Source organism: Vulpes vulpes, chromosome 2, assembly GCF_048418805.1.
Source record: "Vulpes vulpes isolate BD-2025 chromosome 2, VulVul3, whole genome shotgun sequence".
Taxonomy (NCBI): Eukaryota; Metazoa; Chordata; class Mammalia; order Carnivora; family Canidae; genus Vulpes; species Vulpes vulpes.
Window position 1 is genome coordinate 20,299,235 of NC_132781.1, and position 23,184 is coordinate 20,322,418.

The 23,184-nt window shown below is 40.8% G+C and overlaps 1 protein-coding gene across 38 annotated transcripts in view; it reads right to left on the reverse strand.

Moving 5' to 3' along the window:
• Positions 1–19,122, reverse strand: part of ATP6V0A1 (ATPase H+ transporting V0 subunit a1) — a 64,961-nt gene extending 45,839 nt beyond the window's left edge. For 20 of the 38 annotated variants that reach the window (XR_011999642.1, XR_011999634.1, XR_011999632.1 and 17 more), the window contains exons 1-2: positions 16,156–16,425; positions 13,584–13,747 (exon numbers count right to left, since the gene is read on the reverse strand). Coding sequence is in view for 23 of the 38 variants with exons in the window: in XM_072747152.1 (XP_072603253.1) it covers positions 13,584–13,700 (117 nt within the window). In the remaining 15 variants the exon portion in view is untranslated. Of the gene's footprint in view, positions 1–13,583; positions 13,748–15,827; positions 16,436–18,868 lie in introns of those variants that run through there. The other 18 variants (XR_011999643.1, XR_011999635.1, XR_011999633.1 and 15 more) reach the window with 8 other exon arrangements.
• Positions 19,123–23,184: the final 4,062 nt, after the last annotated feature.

The following is a 23,184-nucleotide window of genomic DNA, read 5'->3' on the forward strand; positions in this document are numbered from 1 at the left end:
CCCACGGTCCTGGGGTCGAGTCCCGCATCGGGCTCCTCATGGGGAGCCTGCTTCTCTTTTGCCTATGTTTTTGCCTCTCTGTGTCTCTCATGAATAAATAAATAAAATATTAAAAAAAAAAAAGATTCTCTCACCTCTCTCTTTGCCCCCTCACCATGCATGCATACACTCTCTCTCAAACAAATCAATAAAATTAAATTTAGAAAGGAGCTAAAAAGTAATACAAATAAAGAACTATAGCTACTCATTCAACATTTATGGAGCACCAAATATGTGCCAGAGACTATATTAGGCACTGGCCTAAATACAAAAGGGTATGTCTGAGCTTTGAGGAGCTATCAGACCCATGGATGAGACAGACACAAATAAATACAATTTGTTGTGATAAATGCTATTTTAAAAAAGTAAATATTGTTGTCAGTTTCTTATGCAATTTAACATATACCTACCTACATCATGACTAAGCATTCTACTACTAGGTATTTGTTTGAGAAATAGAAACATGTCTCCAGAGACTTATACAAGAATGTTTACAGCAGCTTGATTCACAATAGCCCCAAACTGGCAATGTTCCAAATATCTAACAACAGAACAGATAAAGACATTGTGGTGTATTCATACAATGGAATAAATACTACTCCATAATATAAAAAGAATCAACGATAGATACACATAAATCTCAACATGAGCTTAAATTAAAGAAGTCAGACATAAGGTTTTGCAATGTATGATTCCATTCACATAAAGTTCAAAAACAGGCAAAACTAGATGATGGTAGAAATCAAAACAGTGGAGAATGACCAGAAGCAGGCACAAGATATCTTTCTGGGCTGATGGAAATATTCTGTATCTTGCCTGGGGTGGTGGATGCAAAGGTATAAATATTTACCAGATCATCAAATTGTACTCTTAAGGTCTCTGCATTTCGGTGAATATAAATTTTACATCCATTAAAAAAAAAAGTGGGAAGAAAAAAGGAAGGAAGAATGGAAGGAAGGAGAAAAAACAAATGGAAGAACAAAAGAAAGAAAGGAATGAACATACACAGGAGTAACTTGGTATTATTATATTAATTTAGAGAGAACCTAAGGCAAAAAGCATTATAAGTGATTATGAAAATCACTACAGTTTCCAGGAAAATACAACAATCCTAAACTTCCACGTCTCTAATAAAATGTTTGTTTCTTTCACCAAGAAGGCAGTATCTTGACCCTCTACTCGAAATTTCCACTTCAATAAACATGACAGTGAAGTGAAAGTAGCCACAAGACTCCTAATAACTTTACTGGTTTCATTATCTGGAGGCAAAGTTCAATTTCAGCCAGTTTCAGGTAAGGAGTTTCAAAATATTTGGGCAAGGCATCCTCAAAAATATTTCCAAAAGATATTAGCAGAACCACAAGGAGACACTGACAAATCTATGAAGGGGAAATTTTTATTTATTTTTTAAAAGATTTTATTTGACAGAAAGAAAGAGAGTGCACAAGCACAGACCAGTAGGCAGAGTGGCTGGCAGAGGAATAGAAGCAGGCTCCCTGCTGAGCAGAGAGACAAGGGGGGGGGGAGGTGAGGTGAGGGGGCATGGTGTTCAGTCCCAGGATCCTGGGATCATGAACTGAGCCAAAGGCAGAAGCTTAACTGACTAAACCACACAGGTGCCCCATGTAGTAGGAAATTTTAAATATACTTTTAAATTATTAATATATCAAGTCTACCAAATATAAGGACAGAGAATATGTGAACAACCTAATCTTAATCTAATATACATATATATACATATATAGACACATACACACAGAGGCAAAGCATCCAAGAGTTCTCTATTTATGAATTAATTATGAAAGCTGACTACAAAATAGGTCACACAGCAAATCTCATTAAAGAATGGGTACTATACAATGTTCTATGATAATGCAATTAAGTTAGAAATCAATATCAAGGGATCCCTGGGTGGCTCAGTGGTTTGGCGCCTGCCTTTGGCCCAGGGTGTGATCCTGGAGTCCTGGGATGGAGTCCCACGCCGGGCTCCCTGCATGGAGCCTGCTTCTCCCTCTGCCTGTATCTCTGTCTCTCTCTGTGTGTCTCTCATGAATGAATAAATAAAATCTTAAAAAAAAAAAAAAGAAATAAAGAAATCAGTATCAAGGGGTGCCTTGGTGCCTCAGTCAGTTAAGCATCCAACTCCTGGTTTGTTTGTTTTTTAATTTTATTTATTTATTCATGAGAGACACACACAGAGAGGTAGAGACTCTCTCAAATAAATATTTTTTAAAAATAAATCAATACAAAAAATACAACCTAGGGGTGCCCGGGTAGCCCAGTCTTGAGTGCCCAACTCTTGATTTTGGCTCAGGTTGTGATCTTGGGGTTGTGGGATCGATCGAGCCCTGAGTTGGGCTCCATGTTCAGTGTGAAGTAGGCTTGGGATTCTCTCTCTCCCTCTGCCCCCACCCCTGCTCATATGTGCAAACCCTCTCACTCTCTTTCTCTGAAATAAATAAAATCTTAAAAAAAAAAAAAAAAAAAACAAAAAACGAAACAAACTCTCCCTCTGCCCCTACTCCCCTGGCTCGTGCATGCGTGCTATCTCTCTAAAAAAAAAAAAAAAAAAAAAAAAACACAACACCTAAATGACATACTTGGAAATTCTAAAACAGTCCTAAATATCTCATGGTTCAAAAGAAGAAATCATAACAAAATTCTTAATGGTGCCTGGCTCAGTCAGTAAGCATCCAACTCTTGGTTTCAGCTCAGCTCATGATCTTGAGGTTGCAAGATCAAGCTCATGGGCGCTCAATGCGGAATCTGCTTCAGATTATTTCTCCCTCTCCCTTACCCTCTGCTCCTCACCCTGATTGTGTTCTCTCTAAAATAAAATAAAATAAAATAATTTTTTTTTTTTTTTTTAGTTTTATTTTAAAGAGAATAGGGAGCCTTGGTGGCTCACGTGGTTAAGCCTCTACCTTTAGCTCAGGTCATGATCCCAGAGTTCTAGGACTGAGCTCAGCATTGGACTCCCTGCTCAGTGGGAGTCTGATTCTCCCTCTCCCTCTGCCTCCAACCACTGTTCATGTCCCCCTTAAAAAAAATAAAAAATCTTGAAAAAAAAGATAATTAAAGAAATTCTTAAAATATTTAGAATGTAATGATAATGAAAATGTAAAGATCAGAGACCGTGCAACTTGGTCTTGAGGTTGTGAGTTCAAGCCCATGTTTGGCACGGAGCCTACTTAAAATATTTTATTGTTTAGATTTTATTTGAGAGACAGAACATGCATACAAGTAGGGGGAAAGGGAGAAGTGGATTCCCCACTGAGTAGGGAACCCAATGTGGGGCTTGATCACAGGAGACTGGGATCATGACCTGAGCCAAAAGCACACGCTTAATTGACTGAGACACCTAGGCTCTCCTAAAAATTTATTTTTTAATGTCAAGATCAAACTCTGTGGGATGCAGCTAAAGTACTATTTAAGGGAAGCCTGAGTGGCTCAGCAGTTGGGCACCTGCCTTTGTTTGGCCCAGGGCATGATTCAGTCCCACATTGGGCTCCCTGCGTGGAGCCTGCTTCTTCTGTCTATGTCTCTGCCACGCTCTCTCTCTCTGTATTTCTCACGAATAAATAAATCGTGAAAAACTTAAAAACTTAAAAATCTTAAAAACTAATAATAATAAAAAAATAAATCCTTCTTTAAAAAAAAAATAAAGTACTATTTAAAAGGAAATTTAGGGGCAGCCCGGGTGGCTCAGTGGTTTAGCGCTGCCTTCAGCCCAGGGTGTGGCCCTTCGGACCAGGGCGTGATCTTGGAGACCTGGGATCGAGTACCATGTCAGGCTTCCTGCATGGAGCCTGCTTCTCCCTCTGTTTGTGTCTCTGCCTCTCTCTTTCTCTCTCTGTCTCTCATAAATAAATAAAATTTTTAAAAAAATAAAAGGAAATTTAGGGCCACCTGGATGGCACAGTTAAATATTCAACTATTGGTTTCAGCTCAGGTTGTGTGATTGAGTCATGCATTGGGCTCGAAGTACAGCATGGAGTCGGTTTAAAATTCTTTCTTGGGCAGCCCGGGTGGCTCAGCGGTTTAGCACCACCTTCAGCCCAGGGCGCGATCCTGGAGTCCTGGGATCAAGTCCCACATCGGGCTCCCGGCATGGAGCCTGCTTCTCCCTCCTCCTGTGTCCTCTGCCTCTCTTTCTCTCTCTCTGTCTATCATAAATAAATAAATAAATCTTAAAAAAAGATAAATAAATAAATAAATACATAAATACATAAAATCTTAAAAAAAAAAAACTCTCCCTGCCCTCTCTAAAATAAATACATAAATCTTAAAAAAAAAAAAAAAAAGGAAATGTATAGCCTTAAATGCATGTACTAGAATAAACTAAAAACAAATGTGCCAAGTGTTCAAGAAGTAAGAACAAGGTGACAGGAGGCAGAAAACAACAAAGAGCAGAAATGAATGAAAGTTCCAGAGAAGATCCACCAAACAAAAGCTATTATTGGTTTTGTTATATTTTTTATTTTTTTAATATATTTTTAGATTTTTATTATTTTCTTAAAAGCTGGTTATTTGGGCAGCCCGGGTGGCTCAGCGGTTTAGCGCTGCCTTCAGCCCAGGGTGTGATCCTGGAGACCCAGGATCAAGTCCCACGTCAGACTCCCTGCATGGAATGGAGCCTGCTTCTCCCTCTGCCTATGTCTCTGCCTGTCTCTCTCATGAATAAATAAATAAAATCATTTTAAAATAAATAAATAAATAAAATATATCCATCTAAAAATATCAGGCCTATCGGTGCCTCACTGGCTCAGTCCGTGGAATATGTACTCTTGATCTCAGGGCTGTGAGTTCAAGCCCCACACTGGGGTTATTTTAAAAATAAGACTATCAAGCCTACAACATTTAAAGATAGTTTCTACTAATCTTTCAAATACTAGATAAGCCCAAATCTTTGAAAAATTGTTCCAAAGTGGAAAAATGAAGGAACACTCTTCAATTAGTAAGACTGGTCAGTATAAACTTGATACCAGATAATAATAGTTTCAGAAAGGACACTAAAAGCCAATATCAAAATTAATTAATTTAATTAAAATTAAAATAAAAGCCAATATCACTTATTGATATAGCAGTTTCCCCTTATTCATGGTTTTAGTTACTGCAGTGAACTGTGGTCCGGAAGCAAGTGATCCTCCTTTGGTCAGAAAGTCAAAGTAGACTAATGCTATGTCACCAAGCCTACATCATCCACCTCAATTCTTCTCCTTATAAAGGCATTTTATCCTCTCATATCCTCCCAAGAAGTACAGTATAATATGATATTGAGAGATTGACCACATTCACATACCTTCATTAAAGTGTAGGACTATAATTGTTCTGTTATTATTGTTTGTTAATCTCTTACTGTGCCTACTTTATAAATTAAACTTTATCATAGGTATGTATGTATAGCACAATACAATATGCATATTTGGGTTTAGTACTATCTGTGGGTTCAAGCACCCACGGTGGTATGTATATACTTGGAATGTATCCTCCAGGAATAAAAAAAAAAGGGACTACTATATAAGTGAAAAAAATCCTAATATAATATTAGGAAACCATCCTCCAAATTCTTTCAAAATGCAACTAATGGGGATCCCTGGGTGGCGCAGCGGTTTGGCGCCTGCCTTTGGCCCAGGGCGCGATCCTGGAGACCTGGGATCGAATCCCACGTCGGGCTCCCGGTGCATGGACCCTGCTTCTCCCTCTGCCTGTGTCTCTGCCTCTCTCTCTCTCTCTCTATCATAAATAAATAAAAATTTTAAAAAAATGCAACTAATGACCAAGTTGGGTTACTCAGGCTTGCAAGGATGATTTTAGAATTAAAAAAAAAAAAAATTATACAAATGGCCAATAAGCATATGAAAAGATGCTCCACATAACTGGCCATTTGAAATGCAAATCAAAACCACTATGAGGGATGCCTGGGTGGCTCAGCAGTTGAACCTCTACCTTTGGCTCTGGGTATGAGACCGGAGTCCTGGGATGGAGTCCCACATCAGGCTCCCCTCCGGAAGCCTGTTTTCCTCTGCCTATGTCTCTGTCTCTCTCTCTCTCTATTTCTCATGAATAAATAAATAAATATTTTTTTTTAAATTTTTATTTATTTATGATAGTCACAGAGAGAGAGAGAGAGAGGCAGAGACACAGGCAGAGGGAGAAGCAGGCTCCATGCACCGGGAGCCCGATGTGGGATTCGATCCCGGGTCTCCAGGATCGCGCCCTGGGCCAAAGGCAGGCGCTAAACCGCTGCGCCACCCAGGAATCCCATAAATAAATAATCTTAAAAAGAAAAACCAGGGCAGCCTGGGTGGCTCAGCAGTTTAGCGCCGCCTTCGGCCCAGGGCCTGATCCTGGAGACCCAGGATCGAGTCCCACGTCAGGCTCCTTGCATGGCGCCTGCTTCTCCCTCTGCCTGTGTCTCTGCTTCTCTCCCTCCTCTCTGTGTATTCTCAGAAATAAATAAAATCTTAAAAAAAAAAAAAAACACTATGAGATACAACTTCATAGCCATTAGGACAGCTATAATAGAATTTTTAAATGGAAAATAGCCAGTATCAGTGAGGTGGAAAAAAATTGGAACCCTTGTATATTGCTGGTGTGTGGCTGCCGTGAAAAGTAGTCTTGGGCAGCACTGGTGGCCCAGTGGTACAATGCCGCCTTCAGCTCGGGGTGTGAGCCTGGAGACCCAGGATCAAGTCCTGCATCAGGCTCCCTGCATGGAGCCTGCTTCTCCCTCTGCCTGTGTCTCTGTCTGCCTCTCTCTCGCTCTCTCTCTCTGTCATGAATAAATAAATAAAATATTTAAAAAAAGAAAAAGTAGTCTGGAGGTTCCTCAAAAAATTAAACACAGAATTACCATATGACCCAGCAATTCCACCCTTAGGTATAAGCACTCAAACAAATACTTGTACACAAATGCTTAGAGCAGCATTACTGACAAGAGTCAAAAAGTAGAAACAACTCAAATATGCTTATCAACTGATGAATGAATAAACAAATGGCAGTATATACATACCACAGAATATCACTCAGCCATAAAAAGGAATGAAGTCTTAATACAAGCTACAACGTTGATGAACCCTGAAAACAATATACTAGGCCAAAGAATCAAGACACAAAAGGCAACATATCATATGATTCCAATCATGTTTAATGTCCAAAATAGGGAAATCCGTAGAGATAGAGATTAAGTAGTTGGTCAGGGTGGTGGAGGGAGTCATGAGGAGTGACTGCTAATGGGTACAAGGCTTCTTTTGAGGATAATGAAATGTTATGGAATTAGTGGTGACAGCTGCATAACTGTGAATACACTAAAAACCAATGAATTGTACACTGTAAAATGGTGACTTTTTTTTGGCCTATCTCAATTTAAAAGAATATAGGCAGGGATGCCTGGGTGGCTCAGTGGTTGAGCATCTGCCTTTGGCTCAGGTCATGATCCCAGAGTCCTGGGATTGAGTCCCACACATCAGGCTCCCCACAGGGAGCATGCTTCTCCCACTGACTGTGTCTCTGCCCCTCTCTCTGTGCCTCTTAAATAATGAATAAAATCTTAAAATAAAATAAAAAAACATAAGCAGAGGAGTCAGACAGTCTGGGGGTACAGATCTGTATGTCCTGGATAGCTATTTTCATCTATGTCATAGGTTCCTAGTCTGGAAAATGAGAATGATAAATTCCACTATTTAAAAGTAGGTTCTACTTCTCAGGGATGCTGGGAGAAATGCCTCCGATAATAATGTAAAATACTCAACATGCATTGATCAAAAGAATGCAAACTGTCATTGTGATTTTAAGTGTTAAACAATAAGGGACTGAACAGTAGAGAAGTATGTCAAAGAGAAGCCTGGATAAGGAGACAGGTGAGTCACAGAAGATTTTGAACAAGTTGATTGAGGAAAATGTCTTATTCAATTGTCTCTCTAAAACCCAGAGTGGTATCTTTTGCAGAGAAGATAGATAACAACTCTGCCTTATATCTGAAACTGACACTCATTTTAATACACTTTTTTTTTAATACACTCATTTTAATACAATTTCACAATTGCATAATTTCACAGGAAAAATAGATACAAGATACAACAGGGATGAACCTTGAAAACATGCCAGATGAAAGAAGCCAGTCAGAAAAGACTACATAGTATATGATTCTATTGACATGAAATGTTCAGAATAGGCAAATCCATAGAAACTGAAAGTAGATTAGTGGCTGTCAGGGAGTGTGATGGGGAGAGGGGGATTGGGAGGAAATAGGAAGTGACTGTTAATGGTACAGAGTCTCTTGTCTTGGGTAATAAAAATTCTAAAGCTGACTGTGGTGATGATTGTATAACTCTGTGAATATACTAAAAATCATTGAATTACACACTTCAAGTGGACAAATTAAATGGTACATGAATTATATCTCACTAAAGCTATTAAAAAAAGACGATGGTGAAAAAATTTGGATATGTAATTTATCAAATTAATAGATTAATAAATAAATCATAATAACCTCAATAAATGAAGAAAAGGCAACCCATAAAATTCCATAATCAATTATGGCAATAAATAAAATTTAATAGAATTTTCCAAGAATTTAAGAGTAAATGTTCTATTTACATTGTGAAATATTGGGGCACCTGGCTGGCTCAGTCGCAAGAGCACGCGACTCTTGATCTTGGGGTCACTGAGTTCAAGCTCCTACTGGGTGTAGAGATTACTTAAATAAATAAACTTAAAATTAATAAAAATTAATTTGTGAATTAAAAAAGATTCTCCTTAAAGTCAGGAGCATAGACAAGAATGCTATGTCACAGATAATACCCTACTTCCTTATTAACAAAAATCTCAATTTTGTTCAAGCAGTTACTGCTCAGTTGAAAAACCACTTTTCCCAGACTCTCTTGCAGCTTGACTATGTCATAATTCTGGTTAACACAGGGGATCCCTGGATGACTCAGCAGTTTGGCACCTGCCTTCAGCCCAGGGAGTGATCCTGGAGTCCCAGGATTGAGTCCCACATGAGGGTCCCTGCATGGAGCCTTCTTCTCCCTCTGCCTGTGTGTGTCTCTGCCTCTCTTTCTCTCTCATGAATAAATAAATAAAATCTTTATTTATTATTTTTTTAATATTTTATTTATTTATTTATAGAGACACAGAGAGAGAATGAGAGGCAGAGACACAGGCAGAGGGAGAAGCAGGCTCCATGCAGAAAGCCTGACATGGGACTCGATCCAGGGTCTCCAGGATCACGCCCCCGGCTACAGGCGGCGCCAAACCGCTGCACCACCAGGGCTGCCCTAAAATCTTTAAAAAAAAAAAACAAAAACTGGTTAACATAAATTAGGAAAGTCTCCTGAGGATTTCTGAGGGGTTTTTTGTTGTTGTTTTTTCTCCTGATAAAACCACTTCTCCATCTTCCCTCCACTTTCTTCTTCTTGCCTAGAATATGGATGTAACACCTGGAACTGTGGTGGTCATCTACAAGTACAAAAGCCAAATGCTCAAAGGCAAAAAAGAGATACAGAATGATCTTACTAGAACACTGATGATAATGTGAAGCTCAGCTTCATGTTCCATGAGAAAAGTACACCCCTATCACTTGGGTTTTCAGTTACATACAGCTGAACACAATCCCAACCAGTATTAGTTTGCTGTTACTCTTCTTCAACACGTTAGTAAAGGTCCTTATGTATATGGAAAAATAAATAAAATAAAATAAAATAAAATAGGATTTGAAAGGAGAAAATAGTTTACTCTCCAATGGTGCAATAAAAAAGATTTTATCAAATATAGCAAAATGTTAACAACTGATGAATCCACACCAGAGTATTCAGCCTTGAAATTTTCAAAATAAAAATTAAGGGCAAAAAATACCAACAAGCAAAAAAGAACAATAACTTTTACATGACAACATATACCATAAACAAAGGAAAAAGACAAGCCAAATTGTCAGTAAAGGATTAGAAAAAGATTAGCTTCCAGTAGATAAGAACTTTTACATATTCTACAAGTCAATAAGCCAGACAAGCAATCCAATGAAAAACAAGCAGATGATATGGACAACACATTCATAGGAAATGAAACCCCTTATGTCCAATAAACAGATAAAAAGAGGGACGCCTGGGTGGCTCAGCAGTTTAGCACCTGCCTTCAGCCCAGGGCATGATCCTAGAGTCCCAGGATCAAGTCCCCCATCGGGCTCCCTGCATGGAGCCTGCTTCTCCCTCTGCCTATGCCTCTGCCTCTCTGTGTCTCTCGTGAATAAATAAATAAAATCTTAAAAAAAAAAAAAAAAACAGATAAAAGATACCAGTGTACTAACCAAGAAAATGCAAATTAAAACAAAAAATATAGCATCTCACACCCATCATATTGGCAAATTTCTTTAAGCTATATTGACACAGTTATAAAACAACAGGAACTTTCAACCAACAATCGTTAATTTGAACAGGTATGACACTGTCAAGTAGGCTTTAACACACGTCATGGTTAAAGAGGCCCACCATACTCAGCAATGCCCTACTTATAATCCCTGACACAGCAGCAAGTCTTTGAGATCAATACTCTACACAGTAACACTAGAACATCATTTGCCCTTTTCATCCTCTCTCTCTCATGAGTGTTCAGTGAAGTTTACCAGAGGCTCATGGTTTACATTGCAGCCAGATGACTACAGAAGCAGATAGGAGAATCCAGCTATCTTTTATTAATTCAGACATTAAAAAGATTTTCAAAAATGTAAACGCAATGCCATTCCTCTATTTTTTGTTTTCTGTTTCAGAAAATATAGTTATTTTTCACAAAAAGGTTATTTATGTGGGACACATGGGTGGCTCAGCAATTGAGCATCTGCCTTTGACTCAGGGTGTGATCCCAGAGGGACTGAGTTCTGCATCAGGCTTCCTAAATGGAGCCTGCTTCTCCCTCTGCCTGTGTCTCTGCCTCTCTCTCTCATGAATAAATAAATAACATCTTAAAAAAAAAAAAAAAAAGGTTATTTATGATATAACACATACCAGGTTTATTTTTGTGATTTTTAAGTAAATGAGCATTTTAAGCATATCTCAGTTTTAATTTCCAATACAATAAATATTGATAGCTATAACTCACATAAAAACTCTTTGGGGTCCTCAATCATGTTTTTGGAGTATAAAGAGGCCCTTAGACCACGTTTGAGAACCACTGCTCTGGAGAAACTATCCTGCATGTATACCAAGAGACATACAAGAATCTTGCTTGCAACACTGTAATAACAAAGAACTGTTCATCATAAGGAAAACATGATAGACTGTGTATATAATAACTATATAGCCATTTAAAGAAATGAACTAGTGCTACCTGTACCCCATGGTCAAATCTCACAAATAATGAATTTAAAAAGCACAGTGTTGGGCAGCCCGGTGGCTCAGCGGTTTAGCACCGCCTTCAGCCCTGGGCGTTGATCCTGGAGACCCGGGATCTAGTCCCACATCAGGCTCCCTGCATGTGCCTGCTTCTTCCTCTGCCTGTGTCTCTGTGTGTGTGTGTGTGTGTGTATGTGTCTCATGAATAAATAAATTCTAAAAAATAAATAAATAAAATAAAAAACAAAAAGCACTGTTGAAGGATATATACAATATACCATGCATATAGTTTTAAAACATGCAAAATCAGGGGCACCTGGGTGGCTCAGTGGTTGAGCGTCTGCCTTTGGCTCAGGCTGTGATCCCGTGGTCCTGGGATCAAGTACTGAATCAGACTCCCCGCAGGGAGTCTGTGTATATGTTTCTGCCTCTCTGACTGTATCTCTTATTAATAAATAAATAAATAAATAATCTTTTAAAAATTTTTAAAAAATAAATAAAACATGCAAAATTATACTAATATATATGTCTACTTAGTGATATATACATACACAGAAAATTTTTTTTAAAAACCACATGGGAGAAAAAAAAAAACACCTGGGAGGGGCACTTGGGTGGCTCAGTTGGCTAAGGGTCTGTCTCTGGCTCAGGTTATGACCCAGTCTTGGGATGGAGTCCCACATCAGGCTCCCTGCTCAGCAGGGAGTCTGCTTCTCCCTTTCCCTCTGCCCCTCCCCCACTGCTTGTGCACTCTCTCTCTCTCTCTCCTTCGCTCTCACTCTCCCAAATAAATAAAATTTTTAAAAACAAAAACAAAAATATATGGAATGATAAAAGCAAAAACTGGGCTATGGTTTGCTTAGTCAATAGAGCATGCAACTCTTGGTCTCTGGCTCATGAGTTCATGCTGGGCATGGAGCTTACATTATTAAAAAAAAAAAAAAATAGCAAAAATCAATGCAGAAGTTACCTCTAGGGAGGTGGGGAGAGAAATAGCATGGAGGAAGGCTACACAGAAGCCTTCAATTGTATGTGGAATGTTAGTAGAAACACGGGTATTCATTATATTATTCCCTATAATTTTCCCTATGATTGCAATACATCATAAGTAAAGATGAAGAATGCTGAATAGACACAGTGGGTATTAGGAGGGGGAATATACCATAGACCAAATGAAGGATTGCAAATTAAGGGTGACTTAGGTTTGATTTAGGTCTCAAGTCTAGAAAACTGGAAGAATATCGATGCATTAGCTCAAATTTAGGAAATCAGAATGAAGAAATAGTTTAGGAAAAGGTGAGTGGTAGGATTTAGACATGCTACCAGGAGAAGCAGAGATGACAGAATTCTTAGAGAGCTGTAAATTTAGAAATGACATTTGGGAGCTGTCAGGGCCAGAGATACAGTTTTGGGACTCACTAAATAAAAGTGGAAGATTTGAGAATAGAAGAGATCATCAAAAAAAGGTGAATAAGGAAGATGAGGATATGGAGAAACTCATCCAGAGAGAGCAGAGAGAGCAGAGAGAGCTTGGGAAACAGACACAGAGGGCCACAGTGGAGAAGATAAAAGAGAGGCTAGGGAAAGACAGCAGTGAGACCCCACAAGGTCAGAGAAGGAATCAGTCAGGAAGAACATTAGAAAACAGAAGGTATAAAAAGGTTCAAAGAGAATTAGAAATGTACTACATCACCAGATTAGAATTTCAGCATGCCAATTTCAGGAAGCCAATATTGATGAATTCCACCCCTTTCTGACCACTCCTCATTCATTCCAACAGAAGTTGATTCAGTATCTTAGTATATGCTTACTTATGCATCTGTAACGGGACACATTAAATTTTGTAATAAATACTTCCTACTGTATGGAAGAGCTATGACATTTTTTAAAAATAAGTTGCTATGGTATTAAAGAGGCCAAAAGCAAAGTGTAAGCCTTGAACAGGTTAGAGTGGTGTCCTCTACTAGCATCTCAGGCAATCACCTTGAGACTGCTTAGGATTATTCTCAAAGGGGGAGTTAGTAAAATCATGGAAAGATTGGCACAAAACAGTCTTACCTCTAGAGAGACAATTCAAAATGTACACTCTACCAATATTAAGCCAGTGCTATAATGTTATTTTTGCAAATAAAAAGCAAAACATTCATCACAAGGCAACTGCCCCTGAGAAGAAAAACAGTTCAGCGGTATTCAAGAAGCAGCCCCACAACTACTTACATCACGAAACTGAACCTTTCCCAGTTCCCCTAATTCACTGACGCAACAATAAGCAGCTTCTGACTGTAGAAAAAGCTGGGCCAGTGTCATCTCCTCACTCCGGAAAAGCTCCCCCATGGTGGCAGGAAGTACCAGTCAACAGAGTACCTGGATTTCTCTCCAACCTAAGGCAAAAAGAGAAAACTGCATTACAAGGCTAAGAGCAAACACAACAGTAAGGCTCTTTGTTTTGCATTTCATGTCTACCACCTTATGCAGACAGATCTTTAACATCCTGCTTAGAATGACTGAGAGGAGAAATTGCAAAAATTGCAAAATCCTCTCCCACAGCGTACCTGATGAAAAGTCACTTCCTTCACAGTCAACATCAGGATAAAATGACAACATTTTAAGGCGTCTCAATACATAAGAATGTATCCACGTTCAAAAACAGGAACTGGGATTCCCAAACAACTCTTTAAATGCCCTGGACAGGGGGATCCCTGGGTGGCGCAGCGGTTTGGCGCCTGCCTTTGGCCCAGGGCGTGATCCTGGAGACCCGGGATCGAATCCCACATCGGGCTCCCGGTGCATGGAGCCTGCTTCTTCCTCTGCCTGTGTGTCTGCCTCTCTCTCTCTCTGTGACTATCATAAATAATAAATAAAAAAAAATTAAAAAAAAAATAAAAATAAATGCCCTGGACAGGGATCCCTGGGTGGCACAGCGGTTTGGCACCTGCCTTTGGCCCAGGGCGCGATCCTGGAGACCCGGGATCGAATCCCACATCGGGCTCCCGGTGCATGGAGCCTGCTTCTCCCTCTGCCTGTGTCTCTGCCTCTCTCTCTCTCTCTGTGACTATCATAAATAAATAAAAATTAAAAAAAAAATTAAATGCCCTGGACAGGGTATTATGATCCGGTGACGTCCACACTGCACCTTTTTTTGGCTTGTGTTAGGAAACAAACAGAATAAACCTACATTACCTTTCATAAAGGATGTCTCTGTTGAGACTAGTTTTTTAACCTCTACTGCCCATTCTAACTGCTGGAGGCCCAGCACTATCCTAGAGCTATGGCTACTTTAAAGGGCTTAACCTTCTAACTCCTCAGAAAACACCATTTTCTCCCAAAGGAATCTAAACACATCAGCATTATCTCAGGAAGGGAGGTGTGGGGCAGGGGCACCTGGCTGGTTCAGTTAGCACAGCATGTGACTCTTGATCTCAGGGTCATGAGTTCAAGCCCCACCTTGGGTGTGGAGCCTACTATTAAAAAAAAAAAAAAAAAAAAAAAGCCTGCAAATTAAGTTCAATTTCAAGTCCAGCATGACAGGAATACGTTGATAATGACAAAGCAGTTTTATCAAACCACAAAGAACAAGCTTGCCACCCCCGTAGCTTTCTATTTTTTTATCCCCATCTTCAAGATTAATTACATTCTTCCATCTGTTAAAGCTTCTCATGCATGAGCCAATAAAGGTTTCCTTTTAGGGCTGTCTTACCCTTGGCCAGTATGAAAGACAATGGCGCTATCAGTGGTCCTGAAACTGCAATTATTTATTCTCAATCAGCTATTGTGAGGCACAGGCTGTACCCTATCTAAACTCAGCAAACCGTACAGTATTTTTAGTATCATGAGGGCAACCATAATGATACGTGAAACTGGCATCAAAGGAAGAGTTACTGCTCTGCAAGGCGGGAAGACATTTTGAGAAATCTGAATGACAATACCTTTGGGCATGTGATGTTCAAGGCAGCAAAACAACACACTCAGACATAAGCAACAATTTCTCAAGAGATTATGTAGCCTGCCTTTTAAAATGGTCTATACCTGAATCACCCAAAACAGCTGTTACCAATCCTCCCGCATCCTCCCCAAAACAAGGAGAGATTCCACAACCTCTGAAGCAGGTAAAATTATGCCTGATCAGCAGAGTTCAGGGGCTGCCAATAATGACAGCCTCAGAGTTGCCTCCCTCCTTCTGGTCTTTAATGATTACAAGTCTCCCTAGAACATCTCTCTCCCGCTGGAGCCAAAGAGAAAACTAAACAGACCAAAGCGATTCGGGGGTGAGGATGTCACAAAACAAAATACGAAGAAACAGTAATTCATTCCGCACAAGGTAAGTATAAATAAAGCGTCGGGCGCCCAGCCTCACAATTGTTATCCAGTCCTCGCCTCCTACGAGGTATTCAAATTCACCTGCTTCATTTCCTGTCTACCCAGTGAGAAAGCAGGAATTCCCTTGAGCCCAGGCACACCTACCTTCAGAAGTGATTAAAGGTGGGGGAGGGACCATTGAATTGGAAGCCCCTTTAAGAAGCCCCCCAAATTCTTCTGCCTACCCAGTAACCTTCTGTTCCTCCGCCTCCGCCCTAAATGGGGGAAGGGTTCAGGGCCTCCAAAGAGGAATGAACCTCCGATTCCTCTGCCCTCAGGCGGGGTGCCCGACGAGGGGTGAACCCCTCATTTCCTCTCAGAGACCTAAGGTCCCTGCTTAATTCCTTTTGACAAGGGAGGAGACTGTTAGGAGGATTTCCCGTGCCCTTCCGAGGCCGCTCGCTGCCGCGCTGTACCTACATCCCCCGCTCACCTTCAGCCGGGGGCCGGGCCGCAGCCAAAGCAGCCGCCCCAGACCAAGCCCGCAGCTTCAGCGGCTCGGGACAGCGGCGCTCGACGCGCGTGCGTCCGCAAAGCCCTGCCCCCGCGCAGCCGCCGGCCCCGCCCCCACGATGACCTCATTGCAGTCAGCCAATGGGGAGAGGCCTGGGTCGGCTGCCGCAGTGCAGAGTCGCGGGGGCGCAGGCAAGACCCTGAGTGCTGACGCCATCTTGTTCCTGCAGCTGTGACTCCAGGCCCTGCGGGGCTGGGCTGCCTGTGGGGACTGCTGGTGCGGCTGCTCTGCGGCTTCCGCCGCTGCGCGCTTCAGAATCCTTTCTCCCTAACACTTAGCCCTCGAGGCTAGGCTGCCTGCTTGCTTTCTTTTCAAATGAAAAAAAAAAAAAAAAAAAAAAAACCCTCACAACTTTTCTTGAGGACCTGAAACGACCTGAGAGCTGGAGGGCAGCTTATTAAAAGCGCTTAAAAAAAAAAGAAAAAAAAAAAAAAAAGCGCTTACAGTCCAGTCTCCTCTGCGTTACACACGCACCTTTTTTCGTTATTTTAAAGAAGAGAACATTGAAGCCCCCGAGTGAGCAGCGAACGCCTTGCTAAGATCCATAGTAGAGCCTTGAGCAGTGGCTCGTTCACTTCAGTATGGAAAAGCCCTTTATAGGAAAAGGTACTTGGTTCAGTCCCTCTAGCAAGGAATCAGGGTCTAGCTTTCTCCAGTTAGTGGGAAAATACCCATAAGGCCGTATGTTGCGACAGTACATTTTTTGTCTTGTTCGGTGGATTCCTGCAGGCCCGTTTGACCACTTAAGGGTTTTCTATTCCTCAAAATTTTTGAAAGAATAAGTTTGCTAAAATGCAAAAGTGATGCTGATGTAGGAAAATGCAGAAGTGATGTTGATGTGGGAAGCAAAGGCAAAAGAAAAATTAAATTTCCGTAACTACCTAAAGCCCAGGGACAAGTCCTTGAAACAGGCAGAGTGACATTCCTCTAGGGACTCAGCTGCCCCTTGCTAAGGGCAAAAGGCAATCTTAGCCAGACACCCAGGATTCTGTAAATCTACTTTAACATATAAAAATTGCTTTGGAAACTTCCTTTATCTCTAACCCGCAAGATACATGTTGGCAATCATCCCCCAAGCATATGACCCACTGATATATATCTGAGGGGTCCGGTGACTAAGATTTTATTAAAGAGTAATAAATGACCTTTTCCTAACAATAGCTAATCCCCTCGAGGTCCTAGAAACATTGCTTCCAAAATTCCTTAGAGACTTATGCTATCCTTAACCCTCTCCCAACTTTGAAGTATATAATCCGCCACTCCTTGTGACCTCAGTGCAGCTTTCTCCCCATGGGTCCTATCCCCATGCTTTAATAAAACCACCTTTTTGCACAAAAGACGTCTCAAGAATTCTCTTTGGCCATCAACTCTGAACCCTAACATTTTCTACATCAGTGCTACCTACTATTTATAAAAACGCTTTTCTCAAATACTGATATTGACTCCCTAAGAAGGAGTAGGGATCCCAAATTGTAGTAACCAGAGCTAAGTCAGGAAAAACCGGGAAAACTGGTTATTCAGGCTCCATGGGTGGTGGAACCCTATTGAGATTCAATTGTAATGAGGGAGATACTTCAGACAAAAACCTGATGCTGATAATTTGTCTACTTGGCAAAAACACCATCAATCCTGCTTTACCAGCCTAAACGAAATAATGAAGGGCAAAGATGGACATTTTACTTGAATTTTCTATCTCATGTTGTGAGTGAAGATAAAACGTGACTCCATTATGATTTAGTTGAGAAGCAGCACCTTGGAGAGGCCCAAACCCTCTCTTTTCCCTATGATCTTCAATGTCCCCTAGCTGTCTCAACTTTCCCAGCAGGACAAATAGAGACCCAGACTTGAAAGCCTGTTAAGTTTTAGAAAACTATTACACAATGACTGTCATTTCCTTCCTCTGTGACTCAAAAAAAAAAAAAAACAAAAAACAAAACTTTTTTTTTTTTAAACCTCAGAGTCAGCTTGCTAACCACAAAATTTTAGTACTCCATCTTTAAGACAGGCTTTCATCTGGACTCACCTCAATCCTCTTGAACTCTCTTTTTTCATGGTTTCCTTGACAGTATATCCTCTCAAGGGTTTGTTTTCTGGCTCCTTTCATTTCCTGCCATCAATCTTTCTCCAGTGTTCCATTCCCTCCATGCTCTCTTCCTGGGCAGTCCTGCTTCTTGTCTCTGAGTGGGACTCACACCCATTTTTCTTTATCGTTTTTCTTTTTTAAGATTTTATTTATTTATTCATGAGAGACTCAGAGAGAGACAGAGACATAGGCAGAGAGAGAAGCAGGCTCCATGCAGAGAGCCCTATGAGGGAATCGATCCCAGGACCTCATGGTCGTGCACTGGGCTGAAGGCAGACACTCAGCTGCTGAACCACCCAGGCATCCCACACACCTATTTTTCCATCCACCTCCCTTCTCCAAGGCTCCAAGATAGAATTTCAAACTGCCTGAATAATGCCATTCAGGCAACAAATGCTTCCTGAGGGCCCAACATGTGGCACACATGGTGCTTGCTGCTGGGGATTGGAAAAATGAAACAGATACACTTCCTTAGAGGAGTTTGCAGTTCAGTAAGAAATAAAGTTCCAATAATTAGAGAAAGAGATGAGTGCGATGATTCATACTTACCATGTGATAGTGTTGGACCCTGGCTCACGGGTGCCAACGTGTCCCGGTGGACGCCCCAGAGACTCAGACCCCAGACAGGCAGATGCAACAAGCAAGAGGGTTTATTGGACGTTTGCGCAAACGGGCTCTCCGCCTCAGAGGTGGCAGAGCCCCAATTAGCAATTACAGGCATCTTTTAAAGGCAAAAAACCGCGGGAGTAGCATAGCGTTCGGGTTATGACATGATTGATTTCTTTGAAGGTCAACACGAACATGTTCAGGGACTTTTCAGTCAGGGCGAGGGGGGGATAGTTTTCTTATCTCGAAAAACAGAATGTTTTTGTTGCTTAAATTCATGGGAGGCGCCTGGATGGGCTGCCTCTGGGTTAGGCCTGGTCCCACTCACGGGGGCGGGGGTGTGGGGTTTCTTCAATAGGCACTTTATTAAGTGCTTTATAAACATGAATTCATTTAATCTTCATAACAAAACTAGGAGGCAGATACTAATATTATTCCCATTTAATAGGTGATATGGTGAGGGGCACCTGGCTGGCTCAATCTGTAGAATATGTGACTCTTGATCTCTCAGGGTTTTGAGTTTAAGACCCATGTTGGGTGTAGAGATTACTTAAATAAATAAATATTTTTTTAAAAATAAAATCTTTAGAGATGCCTAGGTGGCTCAGTGGTTGAGCATCTGCCTTCGGCTCAGGTTGTGATCCAGGGTCCTGGAATCGAGTTCTGTATCAGGCTCCTTCTCCCTCTGCCTAGATCTCTGCCTCTCTCTGTGTCTCTCATGAATAAATAAATCTTAAAAAAAAAAAAAAAAAAAAAAATCTTAGGGCAGCCCAGGTGGCTCTGCGGTTTAGCACCACCTTCAGCCCAGGGTGTGAGCCTAGAGACCCAGGATCGAGTCCCACCTCAGGCTCCCTGCATGGAGCCTGCTTCTCCCTTTGCCTGTGTCTCTGCCTCTCTCTCTCTCTCTCTCTGTGTGTGTGTGTGTGTGTCTCTCGTGAATAGATAAATAAAATCCTAAAAAAAAAAAAAAAAAAAAAAAAACATAAAAAATAGATGATGTGGTGAAATTGAGGCACAATAATTTGCTCAGCTAGTCAATGTCAGAGCAGGCTTAAAACTCAGGCAGTTTGACCCCATTTCTACCCTGAGATCATTAATCCTGCTAATGGCATTATTGTTTTCCTGGTTACCCAGATTCCAAGCTTAAGCCATCTCTAATTCCATTCTTTCTTTCCCCCCCCCCCCATTTAAGCAATTGCCATGTCATGCTAATCATGTGCCCTATATTTATTTCTTGCCTCTACCCACTTATCCTTTTTATTTTCATTGCCAATAACTCAGTACAGGTCCATTAGCCTCTCTCAGGTACTAAAGCAAGAGTCAATGAAAGCAGCATGAGGTAGTATAGCAGACCACAGGCTCTTGTACCATTCAACCAAGCTTGAATCTCAGTTCTTCCATTTTTAAAAAAAGATTTTATTTGTTTATTTATCTATTTATTTAAGAGAGAGAGAGAGCAGCACAGCAGCAGGAGTAGCAGGCAGAGGGAGAGGGAGAAGCAGGCTCCTCCCTGAGCAGGGAACCCCATGCAGGGAACCCCTCAATCCCAGGACCCTGAGACAACCACCCTAGCCAAAGGCACATACTCACCTGACTGAACCACCCAGGTGCTCCTCACTTCCTCCATTTATTCCATCTAATATCAAATGTAAGAGAAATCTCAGCTCTAACAATTACAAAATGTGTAAACTTGAGCAAGTTGGTTCCCCTTCTTGAGCTTCATTTTCCTCATTGAGACTCTCATGGACTTGATGGACTTGTCTCCGTCTCTTTTAGAAAACACAGTACTGGGGCTCCTGGGGATACAGCTGGTGGAGCTTCTGATTCTTGGTTTTGGCTCAGTTCCTGACCTCAAGGTCATGAGATTGAGCCCCATGTTGAGCTCTGAGCTCAGTAAGAAGTCTGCTAAAATTCTTCTCTCCCTCTGCCCCTGCGTGCTCTCTCAAATAAATAAATCTTAAAATTAAAAGAAAATGAAAACACAGTACTTTCTACCTGGCTTTTTTTCTTTTCTATCACCATACTATAAATTCCTTTTCTCCCCCTAGCATTGGGCCTACTCATTCAATAGTAAGCACTGTTTCTTGAATGAGTGAGTGAATGGATGGATGATCCTGAAATGGGGACCTCCTAATAGAAATCTACTAACTAAAGAACATAGGTATCAGACAAAAAGGAATATGATCACACCCTCTTTTCTTTATCCCCTTTATTTTATGGGCTTCATTATCTGGGTGGGGGGAACCTTGTGATAGATTCTTTTTTTTCCTCTTTTTTAATGTTTCAAGTTTTTGTTAAATTCTAGTTAGTTACCCCATAGCATAATGTTAGTTTCAGTGACAGATTCTTCTATTTTTGTAACAGAGATATGAGGGACATCTGGGAAAGGTTCAGAGCAGAAACTAGAAATCAGAAAACGTGTGTGGAGTCAGTGCCAACTTCTTAGGATCATCAGGTTTAACATAGCTGTGCTGATGTTTGTATTCAATTTACAATTCTCAAAGTTATTCTACATCAAAGCATACCTATGAAGAAAACACTCTAAATTTCATGATGAAGAGTACTTTTTAAAAAGATTTTATTTATTTGAGAGAGAGAGAGCACAAGGGGGGGTAGATAGAGGGAGAGGGACAAGCAGGCTCTACACTCAATGCGGAGCCTAATGTGGGTCTTCATGTCACCACCCTGACAGGATCATGATCTGAGCCTAAATCAAGAGTTAGATGCTTAACCGACTGAACCACCCAGACGCCCCAAGAATTATTTTATAAAAAGCTTTCAGTCATCAAAAATCCATGATTCCTTTAGCAGGCATCTACTACTAAGCGCATGCTTTATACCGAGCATAATGATAGCAGCTAGAAATGCAAAGATGAGCAAGGAGACCAGTCCATCAGGGGAGACAGACAAACCACTAACTGTAATATAGCAGATGTAATATAGCAAAGACTAGAACAGAAAGTTATGGAAGCTGAGAGAAGAGACCTATTACTGGCCCCATTGGTCCTAGGGAAGGCTTTAAGAAGACATGACATTTGGGATGGGTATTAAAGGATGAATAGAATTTTATTCAGAGGAGGGGACAAAGATTAATAAAATAGAACAGAAACAGTACTAATATTAGACCAAAATCAGATTTTGTTTTCATTATAGAAGGCAAATACACTAACTTAACCCAAAACCTCTAAAAATACTTTGATCCAGAACAATCAGGCATTTATGTTGATTTTGTCTCTAATTATTTGTATGCTTCTGGAGGAAAGAAAGAAAACAAAAAATATTTCTGGGATGTGAAGCCTTTCTTTCACTTGAACAAGTACAGCATATATCCAACAAGATCGAGTATAAAATGCTGTTGATTATACAGCCCTGGAAGATGGGAACAGTTCTATAGGAGGCTTAGCAGGTAATGCAGTTCTGGGTGTCTAAACTGAGCTATTCTTTAACATTTGGGAAAACGCTTCAACAAAAGTTACAGAAATTAGTTCTTCACGACCAAGACAAGACAACAGAGGCAGTTGTCTAAGAGTCTCAAAAAGTTACAAGAATTGTCAATATAGTGGAATGATTAAAATAAATGTTTTTCCTTTTTTCCCCTCAATTTTTCCAACTGTTCACTTGCAAGTGGTTGGTAGCAGACAGCAAAACTGTGATTTAAAATTTTACTTTTGCTTGTCTGCATTTTTTTAGATGAAGGTTGCTCAGCTTTTTTTTTCACGATTTTTTAAAGATTTTATTTATTAAAAAAAAGATTTTATTTATTTATTCATCAGAGATACACACAGAGAGAGGCAGAGACACAGGCAGAGGGAGAAGCAGACTCTATTTTTATTATTTTTTTATTTATTTATGATAGTCACACAGAGAGAGAGAGAGAGGCAGAGACATAGGCAGAGGGAGAAGCAGGCTCCATGCACCGGGAGCCCGACGTGAGATTCGATCCCGGGTCTCCAGGATCGCGCCCTGGGCCAAAGGCAGGCACTAAACCGCTGTGCCACCCAGGGATCCCAAGGTTGCTCAGCTTAAAGATGGCTTGTGTTGAGTCAAATCATTTTTTGTTTTTCCCTTCTATGTAAAACTGACCTCTAGTTCTTAAACTGTTCTACCAAGGAACTGATTTTATTTATTTAAGTAAGCCCTATGCCCAACGTGGGGCTCAAACTCACAACCCCATGATTAAGAGTCCTGTGCTCCATTGACTGAGATAGCCAGGCACCCCAGGAACTGATTTTAGTGTTGGATGAGAGAATTCCCTTGCC